At 38.2% G+C, this 24,607-nt stretch overlaps 2 protein-coding genes across 2 annotated transcripts; both read right to left on the reverse strand.

Moving 5' to 3' along the window:
• Nucleotides 1-12,069: 12,069 nt before the first annotated feature.
• On the reverse strand, nucleotides 12,070-13,747 carry GCK72_007801 (uncharacterized protein; the record flags this gene model as incomplete). Its single annotated transcript, XM_053726457.1, has 5 exons — nucleotides 12,070-12,247; nucleotides 12,295-12,416; nucleotides 12,463-12,594; nucleotides 12,638-13,145; nucleotides 13,662-13,747. 5 exons carry the CDS (start codon nucleotides 13,745-13,747, stop codon nucleotides 12,070-12,072), a joined length of 1,026 nt encoding a protein of 341 aa, XP_053590651.1.
• A 2,594-nt stretch (nucleotides 13,748-16,341) lies between these two features.
• On the reverse strand, nucleotides 16,342-20,972 carry GCK72_007802 (uncharacterized protein; the record flags this gene model as incomplete). The annotated part of the gene is made up of 9 exons (XM_053726458.1): nucleotides 16,342-16,473; nucleotides 16,606-16,719; nucleotides 17,853-17,985; nucleotides 18,033-18,127; nucleotides 18,183-18,380; nucleotides 18,435-18,507; nucleotides 19,653-19,772; nucleotides 19,821-19,913; nucleotides 20,818-20,972. The coding sequence occupies 9 exons, from the start codon at nucleotides 20,970-20,972 to the stop codon at nucleotides 16,342-16,344; spliced, it is 1,113 nt and encodes a 370-aa protein (XP_053590652.1).
• Nucleotides 20,973-24,607: the final 3,635 nt, after the last annotated feature.

Below are 24,607 nucleotides of genomic sequence, written 5' to 3' on the forward strand. Positions count from 1 at the left end.
CCTAGAATTAATTGTACTAAATACAGGAAATGTGTTTTTGCCTGTCTGAGAAATCCTTCACCTAAAGAGAATTTCCTATTCACATCTTCAAAAGATGCGTTTAAAGTTTTCTTTTGAAGTTTTTGACTTATCGCCGGCTATGCCGCCTACCTCCCTCAAATTCTTTCAAGATTTGTTTTTTATATACACGGTAATCTTCATTTTAGTTTGGTTTGATCCACAAAGTTCTGCTTTCTAAATTTAGGACTGTTCGGCGGCGATGCCGCCTTTCTTCTCTGGAATATTTCGAAACTAAAACTATAGTATCAAGTGTTCTCAGCAAATTGGGGTACTTTTGTAGCGTAAGAAAGTCGACTAACGTTTACTCGTTTTTTGTTATATTTTGCATGGTAAAGTGTTTTGAATTATACTGAAATTGTTTTTTCCGTGTTCTTCTTGATGATTTTATAGAAAAAATCACAAAAAACCATCCAGATTTAACTTTTGTCTTCAGTTCTTCATCTCTACCTTCTTTAGCACTATCAGACGGTGAGAGAGTGGAGGGCGGCAGACAGCGAGACACAATCGCGCGCGATTTCGCTCGCAGAAGACCGTGTTTGTCCGTTTATGTGTTGCACGTCATAACTCCCTCCGTACTGGACCGATTTTAATGAAGCCTGGATAGATAGATAGGAAATGGCGCTTAGATGATGCCCGAACTTTTCTTTTTTCAAAAATATCAAATGTGACGTCTTCTGGAGACGATGTCGATTTCAACAGTAGAAAGCGTTCAGAAAAGGTGTGTCCCGAAGGGTGGTAGAAAGCTCAAAATATCAACCTGATACTACTGACTCGGTTGTTTCTTGACTGCATTCTTGAAAGCGCCTCGGCCGCGCGTGATTCACAGGTAAAACGGAGATGCCGAGAAATGGGGTGGTCGGCGGCTTGAGAACCGCAAACAGGCAAAAGATGGCCGGTCGGCAGCCGAAAAACCGCGAATTGCTGAAGGGTGGCCGACTGGTGGCTGGCAAGCCGCAAACAGGCCAAAAGAGGTCCAAAGTAAAAATTGTTAGAATTCTATAGAAACTCACAACTTTTGTGGAAAAAATTTTGTGTACGATACCTCAGAATCTTTCTAGTCTAATGACAGTCTTTATTTCTAAAAATTTAATAATTTTGATAAAGTGGCTGACTGGCGGCTGAACAGCGGCTGAAGAACCGCGGGTTGGTCAGCGGTGGTTCGTCGGCAGGCCAGTGGCGGCCGAATGGTGGTTCAAGGTGTATGTCTATAGTGATTTTAACAAGTTCTTGTAATCTGGTTTCCGATAGAGTGAAGAAAAGAGATAAGAAGATAACGTTTCCATAGAATTTTGATTAGGATAACAAGATGAAATACAGTAATACCTCTAATAGAGGTGCTCCTAGTAGGAAGAGTTTGGAGCTCAATATCTCAACTCCCTCATGAGCTATCACATTTTTTTCCAACTGAAGAAATATGAAAATCGGTTGAAAATTCTTATTTTTTGGGCCTTGTGGCGGAAGTCGGTTTTCAAACACCTTTAAATGAAAATGGGGTTGTTTCGCTAATGTTCTTATTGAAGCGAAGTTAATATTTTCCAGTTGGAAATAAGGTAAGACGGTAGGCTATCGTTTCAAATAAAAATTAGTTAAAATCAACTCTACGCAGATGACTCTCACGCATGGGGTGGTGAGTTCGTTACTGCCAGGTCGAAAATGTTTTTGGATTTTTTCTGAATACTTATAAAATATTTCTTCAGTTGGAAAAAAATGTGATAGCTCATGAGGGAGTTGAGATATTGAGCTCCAAACTCTTCCTACTAGGAGCACCTCTATTAGAGGTATCACTGTATTTTATCTTGTTATCCTAATCTACATTCTATGAAAAACATTTTCTTCTTAACTCTTTTCATCACTCTATCGGAAACCAGATTACAAGAACTTGTTAAAATCACTATAGACATACACCTTGAACCACCATTCGGCCGCCACTGGCCTGCCGACGAACCACCGCTGACCAACCCGCGGTTCTTCAGCCGCTGTTCAGCCGCCAGTCAGCCACTTTATCAAAATTATTAAATTTTTAGAAATAAAGACTGTCATTAGACTAGAAAGATTCTGAGGTATCGTACACAAAATTTTTTCCACAAAAGTTGTGAGTTTCTATAGAATTCTAACAATTTTTACTTTGGACCTCTTTTGGCCTGTTTGCGGCTTGCCAGCCACCAGTCGGCCACCCTTCAGCAATTCGCGGTTTTTCGGCTGCCGACCGGCCATCTTTTGCCTGTTTGCGGTTCTCAAGCCGCCGACCACCCCATTTCTCGGCATCTCCGTTTTACCTGTGAATCACGCGCGGCCGAGGCGCTTTCAAGAATGCAGTCAAGAAACAACCGAGTCAGTAGTATCAGGTTGATATTTTGAGCTTTCTACCACCCTTCGGGACACACCTTTTCTGAACGCTTTCTACTGTTGAAATCGACATCGTCTCCAGAAGACGTCACATTTGATATTTTTGAAAAAAGAAAAGTTCGGGCATCATCTAAGCGCCATTTCCTATCTATCTATCCAGGCTTCATTAAAATCGGTCCAGTACGGAGGGAGTTATGACGTGCAACACATAAACGGACAAACACGGTCTTCTGCGAGCGAAATCGCGCGCGATTGTGTCTCGCTGTCTGCCGCCCTCCACTCTCTCACCGTCTGATAGTGCTAAAGAAGGTAGAGATGAAGAACTGAAGACAAAAGTTAAATCTGGATGGTTTTTTGTGATTTTTTCTATAAAATCATCAAGAAGAACACGGAAAAAACAATTTCAGTATAATTCAAAACACTTTACCATGCAAAATATAACAAAAAACGAGTAAACGTTAGTCGACTTTCTTACTGTAAACTACAAGGTATTTAATTGATTCTGAAGAGCTTCGGAGTATGTAAGTTGATAGAATAATACTATTAACTGACAGAATTAACAAACTAAATGAGATTAGAGCTTGATACAGTGTCGTAGAAGTGGGAATCATCCTCACAACTTTTCAGCTTTTCGGTGAATTTGCAACAAAAGTTTTGGCTAGGACCACGAAATTCAGAATAGTCAAGGTAATCCAATTTTTGGTATGTGTGTTCTACCAACATAGACCTTTGATTTCTTACATGGGAATGACCCAAGGTGAAACGCTGGGTTTTCTTAGATATTTTGGAAAATGATAGCCCTTACCTCAACTAGAACAAAATAAAAATATTACGTGCCCCTTTTAAGTTTCCAGAGAATGGCAGACATAATTCGATTTTTTCGAATTTTTCGAGTTGAACCACTTTGAGACATCGTAACTCGGTCAATTTAAGAGCAATCTTTTCAAACTAAAGTGTAATCGCAAGATATAGATCAAGGCTTCATAAAAGGTAATAGACTCATGTTTCCAGCTGTGACTCCCGAATTACTATAAATGAAAATGTGAAAATTTGCACTTCTCATGAAATCAGAAAGTGGTCATTTTCGAAAAAAGGTATTTGGGAGACTACAGTACTGGCCATAAAGAATGCGACAACTCGTTTTTCGACCGTAACTTCTTTGAATGGTGGTCTTTTGGGCTGAATTTTTGTGGTAATTTTTTCAGCAGTATCAGAAACGTATTCAAGCAATTGGATTTAACATTTTGTAAAAAATTTTTGAAAAATCAGATTTTTTGAAAATTTGCAAAAATTCGAAAAAATCGAGGTTTTCCCTTATCAGCTCAGTAATTCTGAATTAAAGGAGAAAATAGAAGGAAATGATATTTTTTGTATAAAACCAGTCTAGTCCAATGTTTTGGAACATTTTTTCATGTTGTAACATGTATTTTTCATACTATTCGTCATCGGTTAATTTCAGTTGTCAGAAAGCATCGATTTTCCGTTTTATAACGGTCACAAAACTTTGATTTTTCGAGTAGGAAGCTTTTAAATGTTTAAAAATAGAAAGTAAAGGTCTGAAAAACATATTCCTACTCTAAAAATTTTGATATTCATCGGTAGATACATTTGGGAGATCTTTGAAGCTCCGATGCTACTAACTCTATGCATACGATTTTCACTTCCCGGCTTGAAATTGAGAGGTTAATCGATGCTGATTGTTTTCAAACTGTTAATATACAACAAATAACTTATTTGGAGTATTTTGAAACGTACTGCTACTTGAACCTTACGAGAATACTTTGCGTGATTGTTTTTGAACAAACTAATCACATTGATGGATAACTATAGTAATATAACACTTCGGGAAATGATGGAAAACAAAGGCAATAATTAATTTTGATTTTGGAAAACGTAAATTGACCTATTCCATAATTAAAAAACGGAAAATAATCCTCATTGAAAAATAAATTCTCAAGCGGAGTCGGAATATTGGAATGCACTGTTTAGCAGTAAGTGACCTTCAATTATGGTCAGAAAATTTGAAGGCTTGTGCAAACTATGTATCAGACTAAGTTTCAAAATACTCCAAATAAGTTATTTGTTGTATATTAACAGTTTGAAAACAATCAGCATCGATTAACCTCTCAATTTCAAGCCGGGAAGTGAAAATCGTATGCATAGAGTTAGTAGCATCGGAGCTTCAAAGATCTCCCAAATGTATCTACCGATGAATATCAAAATTTTTAGAGTAGGAATATGTTTTTCAGACCTTTACTTTCTATTTTTAAACATTTAAAAGCTTCCTACTCGAAAAATCAAAGTTTTGTGACCGTTATAAAACGGAAAATCGATGCTTTCTGACAACTGAAATTAACCGATGACGAATAGTATGAAAAATACATGTTACAACATGAAAAAATGTTCCAAAACATTGGACTAGACTGGTTTTATACAAAAAATATCATTTCCTTCTATTTTCTCCTTTAATTCAGAATTACTGAGCTGATAAGGGAAAACCTCGATTTTTTCGAATTTTTGCAAATTTTCAAAAAATCTGATTTTTCAAAAAATTTTTACAAAATGTTAAATCCAGTTGCCTGAATACGTTTCTGATACTGCTGAAAAAATTACCACAAAAATTCAGCCCAAAAGACCACCATTCAAAGAAGTTACGGTCGAAAAACGAGTTGTCGCATTCTTTATGGCCAGTACTGTATGTCTATCCGATTGCCAGTGACAAATAAGGTATATATACGTATTCAAATATATGGCTCACCTTTCATTCCAGAGACTTATTTTCATTTTTTCAATTTTTCAGTCTAACTTCATGTATAGGGATACGTGTGATTTTTCAACTGTAGAGTTGATCAATTGTTCTAAGTAAAAGGTATACTGACATTTAAGCGTAAAATAGTTTTTAAAACATTGTGATTGCCGTCTAACTAAAAAAGGGAGAATTCACTGAAAAAACGCGGAAGTTATTTTTAACGAGCTGACGTACCCCTATACATGAAGTCGGACTTAAAAATTGAAAAAATGAAAATAAGTCTCTGGAATGAAAGGTGAGCCATATATTTGAATACGTATATATACCTTATTTGTCACTGGCAATCGGATAGACATAGTCTCCCAAATACCTTTTTTCGAAAATGACCACTTTCTGATTTCATGAGAAGTGCAAATTTTCACATTTTCATTTATAGTAATTCGGGAGTCACAGCTGGAAACATGAGTCTATTACCTTTTATGAAGCCTTGATCTATATCTTGCGATTACACTTTAGTTTGAAAAGATTGCTCTTAAATTGACCGAGTTACGATGTCTCAAAGTGGTTCAACTCGAAAAATTCGAAAAAATCGAATTATGTCTGCCATTCTCTGGAAACTTAAAAGGGGCACGTAATATTTTTATTTTGTTCTAGTTGAGGTAAGGGCTATCATTTTCCAAAATATCTAAGAAAACCCAGCGTTTCACCTTGGGTCATTCCCATGTTAGTTGAGAATTTTTTTTCAAAACCTCTCCCAAGATAGATCGGCCGGTAAATCAGGGCTACTTCATATGAGTGTAATCGTAGCTTGTTTGCTTTTATCGTCTCCAACTGTCTAGGAGGCTCTTCAACAAAAAAATGATCAACTACAAAAATAGAGAGCAAGAATAGTACTACAATTTGATTTAACTAAGGAATGACTCACACAAAGTATGGAGATATACAACATGATATATATCGCTGGAAAGCTGACGTTTCCCTGATTCCGAATCTATATTCAGTTTTTGCAGTGGCCCTCCCAGTTTTGAGAAATCCGGCTCCAAAGTTTGGGTGAAATTTAGTGCTAAAACTCGAGTTTCCAACCCGCGTGTTGCCCCAACACGTAAATCCATTCGGAGGATAGTGAAATCAGCGGTCGAATGGTCGAGGGGGTTACAGGTGGGGTAGCATGTGGACACTCTATGGCTCGATTCTGTAAACGGGAAAGGACTTTGCCGGGTCCTTCCGTCTAACTACAGAAAACAATGGTTTAACAGTGCACTGCTTTATTAATGAAGGCGGAGAGAGCTCCAGATGGGCTGGCTCCCTCCGTCCTTCTATCTGATGGAACTGAATAGAAGATGTAATTCTCGTGAGGCGTGGCACCGCGTGCCTTTTTCTCCCTCGTCCCTCTTACTCAAGTGGACCCACGCGTGATGCGCGTGCCACAAGAGTGACGGAGACTCGGGCGATAGAATAAGAAAGGGACCAACGACCAAGAGGCCGAAGACCCTTTCACAATTCCATGCTTTTTTTTCTCTTTTTTATTTTTTGTAATCCTCGTTTTTTGTGTCCCATGGTCATCACCATGTGTCAGAAATCGGGTTTTTGAAGCTTTTCCAGTCCATATTGACTTCCTACGACGTTTTAAGAAAAATATTTCTTTTCAAGAAAATTTACTTTTCTGTGACCAAGTCCATGATGAGAATGTAGTAGGAGTTTTTTAAAACTTTTCTTTAAAATTTAAAAAAACAATAGAAAATTTGATTCCAACATGTTTGCATGATAGAGATCTTCAGACTACGACTTTAACTTCGAATCACCACATATGAAGCAGAGTAGTTGTTTCAAAAAAGTATCTACCGGTGCAACAAGAAAAGGAAATTACGGAAAAATCTTTTTTATATCTTGTCATAACATTTTCTATTGTTTTTTTAAATTTTAAAGAAAAGTTTTTTTAAAAACTCCGACTACATTCTCATCATGGACTTGGTCACAGAAAAGTAAATTTTCTTGAAAAGAAATATTTTTCTTAAAACGTTGTAGGAAGTCAATATGGACTGGAAAAGCTTCAAAAACCCGATTTCTGACACATGGTGATGACCATGGGACACAAAAAACGAGGATTACAAAAAATAAAAAAAGAGAAAAAAAAGCATGGAATCGAGCCATAGAGTGTCCACATGCTACCCCACCTGTAACCCCCTCGACCATTCGACCGCTGATTTCACTATCCTCCGAATGGATTTACGTGTTGGGGCAACACGCGGGTTGGAAACTCGAGTTTTAGCACTAAATTTCACCCAAACTTTGGAGCCGGATTTCTCAAAACTGGGAGGGCCACTGCAAAAACTGAATATAGATTCGGAATCAGGGAAACGTCAGCTTTCCAGCGATATATATCATGTTGTATATCTCCATACTTTGTGTGAGTCATTCCCTAGTAAGACACGTTCTCTGTCATTTGCGAGCAAAGTGAAGCACAGAAAAACTCAAACGAGTCTGAATGAGTTGGCATCAGGCATAGTGAGTATCCAACCTCTTCGTACACATTCAGTTAGGCTCCGCCCCCTTCCGTCTGAAACCCAGATACCATACTGAAAAATTTTAAAAATTTTCAGATGATGAGATTTTTGAAAAATCTTTGCAGAAATGAATTATTTGGAGTATTTTAAGACTTTTTTGTGTTGGCACCAAAAATGTGACACGTCATATTCTAGTAGAAAAATATCATAAAAAGTTCATTTTTGGTAATCGAGGTCAACTTTGACAAATACCTTTTCATGGAAACTCTCTTGCAACGAGATATTTTCAGATTCAGAATTTGCGTAAAATTCTGGTCTAGATGAGTAATGTCTAGTTAAAAAGTAGTGAGCACCTATTTTTGCTATGAGCGAAAGTATGCGTTTTTTTCTCACTTTTTCCACAAATCCCTACTCATGGATGAAAATGCCAAAGTCCCAGATTTCATTTTCAATTTTTCAGAAAACGTCTTCTGGGGAGACAGATTCACTCCCTAAACTTCAGCGCTCTCGGTCATGTTACTTGCTGCAGGCAGCTGATCGAATATTCACGGCTGAAACAGTAAAAACTGAAACAGTAAAATCTGAAAACGATGGGGATTGAACTGAGAGAGCTGAAATTTTTGGAATGAATTAGTCCCCCCAAAATACGTTTTCTGGCGGATAGAAATTGAAATCCGGGACATCGTCATTTTCATCCATCCGTTCATGGAAAATTTATTAAAAACGCATACACGGCCTCCTGCAGAGGCCCTTTCAAAGTACTGTGCGCAGTGCATTGAGAGGGCCTCCGCTGGAGGCCGTGCGCATACTTTCGCTCATAGCAAAAATGGGTGCTCACTACTTTCCAACTGGACTTCTCTCATCCAGACCAGAATTTTTCGCAGATTCTGAATTTGAAAAGATCTCGTTGCAAGAGCAGTTCCATGAAAAGATATTCGTCAAAGTTGAGCTCGATTACCAAAAATGAACTTTTTATGATATTTTTCTACTAGAAGATGACGTGTCACATTTTTGGTGCCAACACAAAAAAGTCTTAAAATACTCCAAATAATTCATTTCTGCAAAGATTTTTCAAAAATCTCATCATCTGAAAATTTTTAAAATTTTTCAGTATGGTATCTGGGTTTCAGACGGAAGGGGGCGGAGCCTAACTGAATGTGTACGATTATTCTTAGAAGAGGTCGGATACTCACTATGCCTGATGCCAACTCATTCAGACTCGTTTGAGTTTTTTCTGTGCAGTTGTCAACAGTTGGATGATTGAGAGTAACAGAGAACATGTATTAACACTTAGAAGGGTGGTGTTGTGAAGGAGGTTCAGTCGCCTAACGGCGACGTGAACCGACTGGTTCTGGAATATTTGAATTCCTGCCAAAATGGAAAACTTTGAATTCCTACCGAAAATCAAAAGTTTTTCTGGGAGCTTTTGGAAGATTTTGGAAATTTCTGAAAATTGTGGCCAATCTGGCTCAAATTTTTTGGAGTTATGTCTTTAGGTGCCCACAGTGTCATTACCAAAGTATGGACCCCGTATTTTCAGTTGGAACCTGCTTTCTCGATTTTTGGGTTACTGTAGCTACAGTACCCCTTCAGGGGTATGGCAGTGCAAATCCTGGAAAGTACTACAAGGAAAAATACGGGACTACAGAGTTAATAAATTTATTAACATACAGGTGGTACTCGCTTTTGGAACTCGGAGAAATAGAACTGTTACAAAATAGAACTGTGAGAAAATGGAACTGTCTAATATAGAACTGCTACAATTTGGAACTCGGTAAAATGGAACTCGATGAAATGGAACTGGGTAAAATGGAACTGCTACAAAATGGAACTCTTGTTCGAATGGAGCGCGTTTGCATTCATGACTTTTTAGAAGAATTAGAACCAATTTTTGTGGGGAAAAGTCGACTTTTAAGGTTTAAAAACACTTATATCATGAAGAGATTGTCTTTGTCTATTTAATAGTCAACAAAAAACTGAATAAAACTATTTTAGATAAGCCCAATAAGCATTTTCAAAACCAGTGGTAGAGTTCCATTTTGTAGCAGTTCCATTTTGTAGCAGTTCCATTTTGTTCAGTTCTATTTTGTAGCAGTTCCATTTTAATGAGTTCCATTTTACCGAGTTCCAAATTGTAGCAGTTCTATATTAGACAGTTCCATTTTCTCACAGTTCTATTTTGTAACAGTTCTATTTCCCCGAGTTCCAAAAGCGAGTACCACCCAATCTGGCTCAAATTTTTTGGAGTTATGTCTTTAGGTGCCCACAGTGTCATTACCAAAGTATGGACCCCGTATTTTCAGTTGGAACCTGCTTTCTCGATTTTTGGGTTACTGTAGCTACAGTACCCCTTCAGGGGTATGGCAGTGCAAATCCTGGAAAGTACTACAAGGAAAAATACGGGACTACAGAGTTAATAAATTTATTAACATACTTGATCAGTGGGGATCTGAACCTTCCAAGATATTCAGGTTCGACTATAAATGTTCAAAACTCTATAACTACCGTAATCCTACAGTAACCGGCCCAATTTTTTGGGATGTCATACTGAGGGGTCAAGGTTGTTACCACCCAAGCAGAGCTGTGCGGAAGTAAAATTTTTTGAAAAGGAAGAAGGAAGAAGGAAGAAGGAAGTGAAATTTTCAAAAAGGAAGAAGGAAGAAGGAAGAAAAAAGTGAAAAAAGCCCGGAAGAAGAAAGAAGGAAGGAAGAAGGAAGGAAGAAAGAAGTTGGGTTCCGAACCTGGAAATCGGAAGTTAATTTTGAAAATGACAAATTTGAGGAAACTTTTTTCTAGTCATCTGTGAACGAATTTTGATGTTGTTTCATACAAAATTCCGTCAAAAACCTCCGAAATTCCGCCAAAATTCCGTCGAAAATTACAAACTTTTAGTAAACTTTTCAACGGAAGAAGGAACAAGGAAGAAGGAAAAAAACATTTTCAAAACGGAAGAAGGAAGAAGGAAGAAGGAAGTAAATTTTTCAAAAAGGAAGAAGGAAGAAGGAATAAAAAAGTGAAAAAAGCCCGGAAGAAGGAAGAAGGAAGTCGAAGGAAGGAATTCCGCACAGCTCTGCACCCAAGTCTGGTCTCCCCTCGTTCTGTTTGGAACCCTTTTTCATTTTTTGGGTTACGGTAGTTTTGAATTCCGTCCAAAATTTCAAAGTTTTTCTAGAAGCTTCTAGAAGATTCCCGAATATTTGAATTCCCGCCAAAATGGAAAACTTTGAATTCCCTCCAAGATACAAACGTTTTTCTAGAAGCTTCTGGAAGACTCCGGGATATTTGAATTCCCGCCAAAACACAAAAGTCTTCTGGAAGTTTCTAGAAAATTCTGAAAACATCTAGAAACTTCTACAACTTTTGGAAGATTTGGAATCCTCTCGAATTTTCTGGGAGCTTCTGGAACATTTTGGAAATTTCTGAAAATTGCGGCCAAACTTGCTCAAATTTTGTGGAGTGTTTTCTCAAGGTGCCCAGGGTGTCACTAGCAAAGTATGGACCCCGTATTTTAAGTTTAAACCTGCTTTCCGATTTTTGGGTTACTGTAGCTACAGTACCCCTTCAGGGGTATGGCAGTGCAAATCCTGCAAAGTACTTCAAGGAAAAGTACGGGACTACAGAGTTAATAAATTTATCAACGTACACGATCAGTGGGGATCTGAACCTTCCAAGATATTCAGGTTCGACTGTAAATGTTCAAAACTCTGTAACATTTTTTGGGTTACGGTAGCTACAGTAATCCTACAGTAATCTGGTACCCGGGGTCCAAAAAATTGAAGCGCTCGGAGGGTAATGGGTATACCCCCAAACATCTTTTGAAACGGTTCAGAGAGTAAAAAGTTATTCAATGAGAAGCGTTGGACACACAGGATTGAGCTCTGCGCTTTGGGCGAATATTCCGAACAGGGACCATAGTATAGAAAATCAATATAAGAGTATAGAAGGGGGGGGGGGGGGGTCACCGATGTCCAAACACACGGGAGGGAGAAATGAAGAAGCGCAGTCTATAACTTTCCTATTTTTAATGAAGAGTAGAAGTGCCACATTCTTTAAATTTAGTGTTCTATCAAATGAGAAGAGGAGTAAAAATCGAGAAAGTAGAACAGTTTTTGGTTTTCTCTCTTTTCAGAAAAAACGGTCCAAAACCGTCTTTTAATCAAAACACCTTTTTTGCCGTTATTTGTGGCTCATTGTGTGCAAACACCGTCACGTCAACATACACGCTTCCCGTAGTAACCCCTGTCGTTTGAGCTGTCTGACCTCCTTTAAAGTCACTTTTCAAATTCACTCTCATAATTTGAAATTTATTAACGTAATTGAACAGAACAAGAACAAGAACGAGAACGAGAACAAGAGCATGCAAAAATATATAAATAGCAATTGCAGAACATTTGAATCGAGATGTAAAATTTAGACAACTTCTTCACTTCCCATGATGCCAGTTGCAGATGCACTTGCCATAACCTCCATTTCAAACACCCATGGATCATGATAAGTCACTTCACTATCACCCACATTCTCAGCAAATATCACCAGACGTCTATCATCCCCCATCTTAATAGTGACACCGTCAGTATAGTAGTTATGTCTGAAAGAATGATTGATCATTTGGGATCATTTGGACAAATAACTTACTCAGGATGTTTTGACTCAATCGCTCCAAATCGCTGCTTTAAACGCTCAAAAATTGAATCTACGTACTGTGTCTGATACAAACTGAAACGTGTCCCTATCTCACGGCCAGTTATAATCCAGTTCTGAAACACAATTTGCGTTGTTTTTCTTTGTTAAGTAATTGTTTACCTCCACCAGTTTGTCCAAATCATCAATTGAAAGTCGAGAGTTGTGTAGCCAAAGGTGTTGGTTTCTAAGGCGGAAAAGTGGATCAATCGATGGGGATGACAATGTTAATGTGAGTTTTTCGCAGGTTTTGATCTACAAAAGAATGCTCCAACAGTTTCAAAATGACATTACTCACCTCTGGCTTCTCGAGCATACTCGAAATTTTATTCGCTGCTGAATTTTCGATCATCATCACACTTCTCAATGCCTTCAAATCAATGAATCTTCTGAGTTGCTCGTAATCCTCCGTAGAACCGTTCTGAGTCGGCAACTCCAAATTTGTCACTTTTATCTTCAACTCATCTGAATTCTTCTTCTTCAAAAATGCTGGTATACCAACAAGGGTAAGCGCTCCTCTGACAACTGTCCCATTTCTGATGTAGGCGTCGAATAGTTGTTCGAAAACGTCATCAGGCGATTGATTTAATCGACGAGCTGGTGCACGTTGCGCTCCAAGACAGATTGAAACTTCCGTTTCATCTATCACAGGCTCCATTTCATTTTCTCTCTGGATTCTCCTCCCAACGGTCCATTTTCTATTGTTGATTACGAGAGTATCGTTTGAGATTTTCACTTTTTCGAGCCAGAAAGGGAAGAGAGAGTTGATGGCACGTAGGGAAGGAATACGGTGGTGGATTTGCTCTCTGGAATGATAATAAAACGTCAGAAGATTATTCTGAATGTTCTAAGTTTTTGCTGTCATTAAGACGTTGTCATGCCCCGTGAGTCACTATAGATCACTTTGTGCTCCTTACGTAACCTTTCTCTAGAACTTTCCATGTATTGACGTAGCTCCTGTATGCCACTGATAAGAACTACTATTTAACCCTTGCTTCCGACCACTCGTGGTCGGCTCACTTATCATGGTTTAAGAGATGATCATGTTTCTATGAATAAATATCACACATTCGAACCGCTACACCGAAGGCCGCAGAAGCCTTCCATTACAACGTGTCGAAACTATAAAATGTCGATCACAACCGTGAAAAAATTGAAACACGAGAAATGTTTTGCGATTCATTTGAAATTGAACAAAAAATGTCATATTTGTATAGATGTCATGGTTTCGAAGCATCTGTTTTTGAAAAGTATGGTTTTGAAACGTCCCAGAGCAATTCTCTGCTATCGTTGATTTTAAATGACAGATTTCAAAACCTCACCTTATCTCCAAACTCAATGATTTAACCACTGTCTTCGAAGCATCATAAGATAGTGGTTTGTTTCTTGAAAACACTGTATTCTTCATTGGCGACCAGAGAATCGATAATAGGTGGATGGAAGAAAAAGAAAGTGTGCGTGAGGGAGAGGGGAGGAATGAGATACACACACACTGACGGTACGCAACGTTGCCCAGTGTAAATAGTGGTGAGAATCGGTAAGTGCGGTAGGGCGTGTTTGCTGGGGTTATTGATTCTGACACTGCTCAGGGAATGCTCGGCAAGAGTGGGGCATCCTGTGAGCAACACAGAGGGAATTTACTTACACCAAATTATACAGACAGAAACAAAATAGTATATAAAAAACTTTAGCGGTTGGCAAGGTGTCGGTTTTTAAAATTTCCTTATATTTAATTGAATTTCATTTGAATTTCAACTAATCTCAACCAACTCTTTTGCAGTATTTGTATTTCAGAACCAATTAGTTGATTATCGAACATCCTCTCTAATACAGAAGCAGAATTTCCTCCATTTTCAAAATACGCCTTTTTTCCGGACAGAAAATGTCAGAAAACGTCAGATGCCGTTAGGTATTGACAAGTAAAAACTTGAGCCAACGGGACAATTTTTGGATTAAAAAAACAATTTAATAATTTTCAATAAATTTTTATCGATTTTCAGCTAAAACTGAATAAACACTATAAAATGGCATATTCTCAAAAAGACCGAATTTTACACATAAATCTTTGTTGTTTTTTATTATTTCAGGAATTTGTAACTGATACAAAATTTGATGAATCATAGGGGGGAGTGCAAATTGGGATTTCAGGCAGTAATTGAGGGCGAAATCACAAGAATTCGTGAACAATGTGATTTAAATTTGATGAATTCTTCCTCGAAAATATCATTTTTCAGCGATTCTCTGTTTGCCGAATGTCTGATTTCAAAATGTCAAGGTTGTCAAGTGTCCCGGTTTTCAAACGTCTGGTTTCGAAACGTCCCGGGGCCAGGAAAAATGCTGACACCCAATGTTGTTCGCTGTTCTGAAAGTGGCAAATTGCTCAGTGGGGAATCAATAGAAGACAGGTCGAGACAGAGGATTGACGGAGCCCTATAGAGCTTTGATAGGTCCAGGGCCGGCGCACTTTTTCCAATAGACCCCCAAGAATCTACAGCAGACCCAGAATGTTGGTTTTAAAAAATAAGCATAACACTTTAATTGGTTCATTTTCATGACCCAAAAAAAGACGACAACATGGCGGTGCATCCGGAGACTCCTGTCACTTCGAGGAACGTGAAAATTGACGAAATGTTCCGACGGAAAACAGTCCCAAAAAAAGTCGGAAATTTCGGAATTTCCGATTTCCGTTCCGCACATCTCTGTTCTAAATTCGACCATTTTCGGAACACCGCTTTTAAAACGGCAATCATTATTACAGAGTCAGAAATGCGGACTCGGCTCATTCTGCAAACGATGCTCGGATCCATTCGAATACTGGTACTATCAGAGCTTGCCGCATGGAGTGCTTCACGAATCATTTTGGACGGATTTCATTTTGAATATCGATGAGCAATTGATAAGGGAGGAGCTGAGAGGAAAGTATACAAAGAAAGAAGAAGAAGAAGAACCCGCTTCTGGAAAATTTCATGGATTCAGAAGACGTCGAAGAGCCAGAAGTCGTCAGTCTTGTGAACTCCGAGGATTCCAAAAAAAATTATTCCCGATTCTGGTTTCTTTTATGTTTTACTTGATATGGTTTCGAGTCTTTTTTTGTATTTTTTTTTAATTGAATGAATGAAATTTCGGTTTTGAAGTTTCCCCACAGTTTCAAGAACATATTTTTCTTGAAAAAACTTGCTGAAAATAGGAAATCATTATCGCTACCGTTATCGCTATCGGTTATCGGCTAATTTTGAGATCCCGTCACAATTTCCTGTAGTATTAAAAAACTATACACGTGTTATGACTGTGTAGATCAAATCTAGGGCTACATTTTTGTAGTTGACAACTTTTCGATAACTCCGCCCACTTTTGGGGTATGTGCCTTTAAAGATAGCGAACACTGGAGAGAGAGGGAAGGAGCAGAGAAGTTAGCGAGTTTAAAGGCGCATATCTCAAAAGTGGGCGGAGCTATCAAAAAGTTATCAACTACAAAAATGTAGAATCGAACCCTGGTATCGATTCTCATAGTTGTCCACCTTGACCAAGACCTTCTCGGCCACCAAATTTTTGCTAAAATGTGGTTTCCGGCATGGAAAATTAGGTTTTGAGTAGTTTTAAACGTCAAAATTGGAATTTTCCGGTTATTTTGATGTAAAAATCACATTTTGGCGATGAAAATGACGAATTTTCAACTTTAAAGGCGCATATCTCAAAAGTGGGCGGAGCTATCAAAAAGTTGTCAACTACAAAAATGTAGCACTAGATTTGATCTACACAGTCATGCTACATATAAAATTTCTACAGTAACCCAGAAAGTTGTGACGGGATCTCAAAGTTAGAAAGCCGATCTCAACCGATCTCAACCGATATTGTTCGAAAAAACACATTTTTATTATATTGCACGTGCAAATTGAAGAAATCGAAAAAGACAAAAAAAAGTTGAGAAACATAAAAAATAGATGGAGAAGAAGTTGACTAGCAAAACGGACCCATAAAATTGTGGTAAAGTCATGAGAAATTTTACAAACAGAAATATTTCTCGATTCGTTTCTGGCACGGCTCGCAGCGCACCTCGCAGCAGTAGAAGAACTTGCAATTGCATTTTTCCTCGACGATTTGCACCTTCTTCTCGTAGCCACGCCCACAGCACAGCTGGAATTTCAGATTTCAGAAAAAATTTCAGAAGTTCTTACAACTGCGCTCCACCGAAATGCCCTTGTCTCTTTTCTCTGTGTCTCTCAATTTCGCTTTCGGTAGAGCGCTGTTGTTAGAAGCGTGACCTACCAAACTACAATCATCGATAGCATTCGGTGCGAGGGTACACTGTCTCCCTTTGGTTCCGAGAATTCCTCGCTGCGGGTCGGCTTCGCAGAAATCCGGGGATGGTGTCATGTAGACCTGGAATTTTGAAATTTTATAAGAATTGAGATCGGCTGAGATCGGTTGAGATCGGCTACCTAACTTTGAGATCCCGTCACGACTTTCTGGGTTACTGTAGCCATTTCCTATGTGTTATGACTGTATAGATTAAATCTAGGGCTACATTTTTGTAGTTAACAACTTTTTGATAGCTCCGCCCACTTTTGAGATATGCGCCTTTAAAGATGAGCGCAGAGAGGCTGGGGTGTCATCGGCGCATATCTTTAAAGGCGCATATCTCAAAAGTGGGCGGAGTTATCAAAATGTTGTCAACTAGAAAAATGAAGAACGACACTTTTTTGATATAGTATTGTTAAAATTTTAAAATTTTGATAAAAGTTAGAAAAAATTGTGAATTTTCAGCAAATTTTTTGGAAATTTTTGGCTATTTTTGATGACATTTCAAACATTTTTTTAAAGTTTTTAATTACTTTTGTCAAATTTTCACTAATTACAATAATTTAAAACAGAATTTTGCACATTTTCTGCCATTTTTCAGCAATCTCTCAATTTGAAGAGAAATATTTACTAGTCTGTCTTTAAAGGCGCATATCTCAAAAGTGGGCGGAGTTTTCAAAAAGTTGTCAACTACAAAAATAAAGGTCTAACCATGATCTACAGCATTAAGTAAATTAAAAACAGAAAAAATTTAAAATTTAATAAAAATTGACCGCAAGCGATATCGAACCCTGGTACCCATTCTCATAGTGGTGCACCTGGACCAAAATCTTCTCGGGGCCAAATTTTTGCTAAAAATGTGGTTTCCGACAAGTAAAATTAGGTTTTGTATAGTTTTTCACGTCAGAAATGGAATTTTCCAGTTATTTTGATGTAAAAATCAAATTTGGCGATAAAAATGACGCAACGTCCAACTTTAAAGACGCATATCTCAAAAGTGGGCGAAGCTATCAAAAAATTGTCAACTACAAAAATGATCTACTAGATTTGATCTACAGAATCATGCTACATATAAAAATTCTACAGTAACCCAGAAAGTCGTGACGGGATCTCAAAGTTAGTTAGGCGATCTCAACCGATCTCAACCAATTTTGGCCGATTTTGAAGGATCTCAATTTTTGAATCTCAACTTTTTCCCGCCCAAAAACTCTTACCAAATCCGCGTTAGTATGCCTTTTAAATTGCGAATTCTTCATCACAATCCTCGGTTTCTCAATTCCCTCATCCTTCACCACTTTCACCTCGGCAGCCCCATCGAACTTGTCCTTGATCGCCATTCCAATGTGTCTGGAACTCCAGGAGGCTAATTAATTGCTAATTAATTAATTAATTACCTAAAATTTGGGAGCGAATCCCAGCAGGTCTTCATCTCACACGACCCGCTCATCCCGTGACATTTGCACTCTCGGCGGAGCGATTTTTCGAGAACCTGTGGGGAGTTTTTGGAATTTTTTTTGAAAATTAATTATCAAAAAGTTAATTACCTGCCGTCCCGCCTGATTATTATGCAAATTAATCATATGCATACCATCTGCAGACAATTGACTCGTCGCCAGTAGACTTGTCCCGTTATCATCCCTCGTTGTTATCACTCTACGCTGCGCGGAATCCACGAATTCTTTGGAGACACCGATCCCGAATTTCACATTGTCAGAACAGCCTTGGTACATGAATTGACCTTTCTGGAATATAGAAAATAGGTTGGTAGCGTAAAATAGGGTAATAAGGGTACTCACTCCAGCATTATCGTTTTTCGAGTAGTCACATCCACACCGTTCACTGATTCCTCGGGCACAGTCTCGGGTCACTCTGAAAAAAACCGCTTTTTGGGTTACTGTAGAACTTTTTATGTAGCATGACTGTGTAGATCAAATCTAGGGCTACACTTTTGTAGTTGACAATTTTTTGGTAGCTCCGCCCACTTTTGAGATATGCGCCTTTAAAGTTGGAAATTCGAAAAATCACTGAAATTAGTCATTTTCAACGCCAAAATGTGATTTTTACATGAAAATAACTGAAAAAATAACATTTCTAACGTTAGAAACTATCCAAAATCTAATTTTCCATGTCAGACATCTCATTTTTAGCAAAAATTTGGCCGAGAAGAAGATTTTGGTCAAGGTGGGCCACTATGAGAATGGGTACCAGGGTTCGATCCCGCTCGGGGTCAATTTTTGATTTTTGATTTTTTTTAACTTGTAGATCAAATCTAGGACTACATTTTTGTAGTTGACAACTTTTTTGTACGGACACATCCTAGCATGTTACATCTCGACAAAGAATAGTGCGATTTTTTGAGCAGTCCACTTTAAATGACCATAACTCTCTAGGGAGTGTCCGTACAAAAAAGTGGTCAACTACAAAAATGGAGCTCTATTCTTGATCTATACAATCCATTAAAAATCTACTCGATGGGACAATAAGTGCTACCATGAGACACTCTCAAAGTTGGCTATTTTTTACTGAAAAATGCAAAATATGATACCTTTTTGGCCGGTACTGTAACTTAGTTCATTTTCGACTTATTCAAATTTTGAAACCTGATTCAGAATTCTCATTATTTCAACTTTCTATTAATATAAAATTTGAATGACCTGGACATCTGGACACAGGGACACACAGACGATCTGTCAAACTGTAAAAAACTGCCAACTATTCTGACAATTAGCTAGAATCAAGAATGTGAGCTTGTTTTCGAAAAATACATCGGAATTTCAGCAAATTCTCAATTTTGAACAATTGAAATCGGGAATTATAGCTAATTTAGTGTGGAAAATTGCACATTTTTGAGAGGAAACGGCTCAAAAATCGCTCAAAAATGAGCCGCGAGCGTTTAGACAAGTAGATCAAGTATGTGGGCTCAAAAACATGGGAATTTCAGCCTAATTTCTGATTTTGAATCATTGAAATTGGGAATTATAGTCTGATTTCTGGTACCCCCAACACACACTCACTTATAAGCGACGGCAGCTGACGAGATGGCGTGTACAAACGCCGATTCTCGCGTGTTTTCATGAAGAAACACGTCGGGTATCACTTCGTGAGTCATCGGGTCGATTAGAGTGCAATTCCACCTGAAATTGTATTATTTCAATTGAAAAAAAGTGGAAAATTGAGTGTACCGCCGTTTGTGAAACTGGAATTGGCATTCGGCGTGAGCAGCGAGTGCTCCTGTCCGCACACTATCCATTAGGTCGATGTTTTTCTTGCAGAATCTGGAAATAGAGAGGAATTTTTTGGTTTTGTAGAACATTTGAAAACAGATTCAGATTCCTCGTAATTTCCGCTTTCAGATTATATGAAATTCGGAAATCTGGACATCCGGACCCACCGACAGACACACCGACTTTGAATCGCTCAAAAATGAGCTTGATTCAAAATCGATGTGTCTGTCGGTGTGTCCGGATATCCAGATTTCCGAATTTCATATAATCTGAAAGCGGAAATTACGAGGATTCTGAATCCGTTTTCACATTTCAATTATGTTGTTAATGAGTCGAGATACACCGCTTTTCTGGGTCACCCACTCTAAAAGTGGTGTATCTCAGTGTATTTTTGACATTTTAAAAATCTGAAAACAGATTTGGAATCGTCATAACGTCAGCTTTCCAGACATATTAAATTCGAATGAATTGTATATTTGGACATCCGGACACACAGACAGACAAAAAGCCAAGCGCTCCCAAATTCAATGGAAGCGCTTAGTTGTGGGGAAAACCAGAATTTTCCCATAAATACACATATTTTTTGCTAAAAATGTGATTTCTGACATGGAAAATTAGGTTTTGAATGGTTTTTAACGTCAGAAATGGAATTTTCTGGTTATTTTTATGTGAAAATCACATTTTCTCGTTGAAAATGACTAATTTCGGCGAAAAAAAGCGCATATCTCAAAAGTGAGTGGAGCTAGAAAAAAGTTGCCAACTACAAAAATGTAGCCCTAGATTTGATCTACACAATCATGCTACATATAAAAAATTACAGTAACCCAGGAAGTCGTGACGGGATCTCAAAGTTAGGTGGCCGATCTCAGCCGACCTCAACCGATCTCAATTTTTTTTGCTTTTAAATTTTGCTAAAAATGGTCAAAAATATCCGAAAATATCCGTTATAACTCACCTCATCTGCCTCCGTGTCAGACCTTTCAACGACTTGCATGACGTGCCCGGCTTATCCCTATCAAAACGGCTCCCGGCTAAACCCAGTGCCAACCATGACAGACTTTCGACGATCGAGATGACGATGAGCAGAAGGAGGAGCGTCGATTTCAGCATTTCAACATAATATGATGGTTTTTTCTGAATTTTTCGAAAATTTTGATAGAAAAAAGAGAAAAAGAGAAGAGAGAATGTTGTACGACGACAAAAATCAATGTGGTCATGTTACTCGGTAGTAAAATGGGAATGGGGTAATAAATCAAGGACAGGGGCCAAGGGGGTGTCTTGTCTGTGTGCACTCTAAAAACACATCCGGTGTGTAATAAGTGGTCGTGGCCTAGAATCCGGTCAACTCGGCCATCACAAGAAGGACACTTTGAAACTGGACTGGTTCATAACTGGGACGCTTCACAATTATCAAATTTTAAAGTCGATAAAAAATAAGACGTACTGAAACCGAGACGGTACATTTCGCAACTTGGAGTTCACAAATTAGTTTGCAATTAAGCCACGGGAGACGTTAATTGGAATTAATTGAAATGGATATAATTGGAAAATCTCAAAGTTGCGAGACGACTAGTTGCAAAACGTCATACCCATTTTTTATTTAAAAAAATCTTATTTTCTGAACATTTTGGACAGGTAAGCATACTGACAGACTGCAAAATTCTGCAATAATCACATTTTTCTCTTTTTTTTTGACCGGAAAGCAATAAAAATGTTGAACTTTTTATCATAAATCTTGCTAAGCGCTTCCCTGTTTGTCTGTCTGTGTGTCCGGATGTCCAAATATACAATTTACTCAAATTTTATATGACTGGAAAGCTGACGTCATGACGATTCCAAATCTGTTTTCAGATTTTCAATATGTCAAAAATACACTGAGATACACAGATTTTAACGGGGGTGACCCAGAAAAGCGGTGTATCTCGACTCATTTGCAAGATTATTAAAATCTGAAAACGAATTCAGAATCCTCGTAATTTCAGCATTCAGAATTTATAAATTTCGGGAATCTGGACATCCGGACACACCGACAGACACAGACAAAGCAGCCGACGATATTTCAAACCGTCAAAAACCTGCCAACTATTCTGATAATTAGCTAGAATCAAGTATGTGGGCTTGTTTTCCAAAAAATCATCGGACTTTCAGCTAATTTTTGATTTTGAATCATAGGAATCGGGAATTACAGCTAATTTAGTGTGGAAAATTTCACATTTTTGAAAGGAAACGGCTCAAAAATCGCTCAAAAATGAGCTTAGACAAGTAGATTCAAAATCGATGTGTCTGTCGGTGTGTCCGGATGTCCGGATGTCCAAATTTTATGAATTCTGAAAGCGAAAAATACGAGGATTCTGAATCCGTTTTCAGATTTTAATTATGTTGTGAATGAGTCGAGATACACCGCTTTTCTGGGTCACCCCACTAAAATTTGTGTATTTCAGTTTATTTTAGACATATTCAAAATCTGAAAACAGATTTGGAATCGTCAAGACGTCAGCTTTTCAGACATAGCAAATTTGAATGAATTGGATATTTGGACATCTGGACACACAGACAGACAAACAGCTAAGCGCTCCCAAGTTCTATGGGAGCGCATAGAGCGTTTTCAACATGAAAAACTCAAAAATTTACGAAAAAATTGAAGAATTCTGCCGACTGTCTGTAGGCTTAGCTCATTTTCTAAACAAATGTGACATGCTGGACATTCGGACACCCAGCTCCTGGTCACCCACACTAAAATCTGTGTATCTCAGTTCATTTTTGACATATTGAAAATATGAAAACAGATTTGGAATCTTCATAACGCAAGCTTTCTAGACATATTAAATTTGAATGAATTGGATATTTGGAACTCCGGACACACAGACAGACAGACACACAACGACTTTCGATAGTTCAAAAATATGCTATATTGGAATGTTCTCGAAACAAAAGCAACTTTTTCTCTAGTGATAGTGAAAGAGGGTCTCCCGAGAGGGGGGGAAATGGGTCCCCCTGGTGTCAGAAGGAAAAGAAGAAGAAGGGGCGAATAGGACGGCGGAGGATATAGCAACACATACGAAAAGCCATAAAACAAGATGATTTAGTAGTGGTCGTTGTGTGTGTCGTCTCAAGGCGCTCACACAGGGATACACACGACAGAAAGAAGAAGAAGACGACGACGTTGTGGTGACACTCTGGGAGAAGGATCGGGCGGGGAAGGGGTGTTGTAAAACAGATGTGAGAATGGGAAAGGATGGGAAGGGGAGGGGAATGAGCAACCGAAGATTTTATGATAGTCATTTGAAGGCGACGAAAATGAGGATTAGATGTTATTGTTTCAATGTTTGTTGTGAGCAGGAAAAAGAGGAGAATTGTGATTTATGGGGCGAAAGGAACTCATGGCTTCAAAGATTGCCGACAATTCTGTCTGTGTGTCCCGGTGTCCAGATGTCCAGGACATTCAAATTTTAAATGCCTGGAAAGTTAGAATAATGAGGATTCTGAATCAAGTTTAAGTGTTTGAAAAAGTCAAAAATAAACTGAGTTACAACGGTTTTAAGGTGAGTGACTCAAGTTTTGAGACCAAATTTGAAAACAGATTCAGATTCCTTGTAAGTTCCGCTTTCAGAATATAAAAAATTTCGAAATCTGGACATCCGGACACACCGACAGACCCACCGACTTTGAATCGCTCAAAAATGAGCATAGACAAGCTGATTCAAAATCGATGTGTCTGTCGGTGTGTCCGGATGTCCCGATGTTCAAATTTTATATATTCTGAAAGCGGAAAATACGAGGATTCTGAATCCGTTTTCAGATTTTAATTATGTTTTAAATGAGTCGAGATACACAGCTTTTAGTCTGGCAGCTCCAAGATTTTGGATCACCGACCCTAAAAGCTGTGTATCTCAGTATCCAGATGTCCAGGGCATTCAAATTTAGTATGACTGGAAAGATGGAAGAATGAGGATTCTGAATCAGGTTTCAGTGTTTGAAAATGTCGAAAATAAACTGACAAGGGAATGACCCTGAGTGTCCGCCGAGTTTCTCAACGATGTTTTCACCAAAGATAGGTCTCACCGAGACTAGAACAACACTATATGTTTTAGGTGCAACAAACTCGTTTCCAGCGAATGGCAAAAATTTTTCATTTTTTTCAAAATTTTTTGGTCGGGTCACTTTGAGACATCGTAACTTTGTTAATTTTAAACATTTTCATAAAATTCAAAGTGTTTTGAAAAGCTGAAGGTGTCAGCTACAAAAAAGCCAACTAGACTATTTTACCAAAACTGAAACCTGAAAAGATACAAATCAAAACGTAAAAATTGACAGTACTCATGAAATCAGAAAGTGCCCATTTTCGAAAAAAAGGTCTCGGGGGACCATGTCTATTCGATTCCCCGTGTTGAGTGAGGTACACATACATGTACAAATATATGGCTCACCTTTCATTTTGGGGACTTATTTTCAATTTTTCAACTTTCAAGTCGATTTCTACGTATCCCTATACACGAATATCGTAAAAAAATTAATTGTTGAATTCGTTTTATCTGCGATCATAGAGTTATCAGAACATGATATTGGTTCTCAAAAACCGCGTTTTAGCATATTTCAACAACATTCCGCCATGAACTGTGTTTTTGCGTTTTCAGTTGAAAACTCGAACGTATAGGGATACGTAGAAATCGACTTGAAAGTTGAAAAATTGAAAATAAGTCCCCAAAATGAAAGGTGAGCCATATATTTGTACATGTATGTGTACC

The sequence above is a fragment of the Caenorhabditis remanei genome, chromosome II (genome assembly GCF_010183535.1).
Source record: "Caenorhabditis remanei strain PX506 chromosome II, whole genome shotgun sequence".
Classification (NCBI taxonomy): Eukaryota; Metazoa; Nematoda; class Chromadorea; order Rhabditida; family Rhabditidae; genus Caenorhabditis; species Caenorhabditis remanei.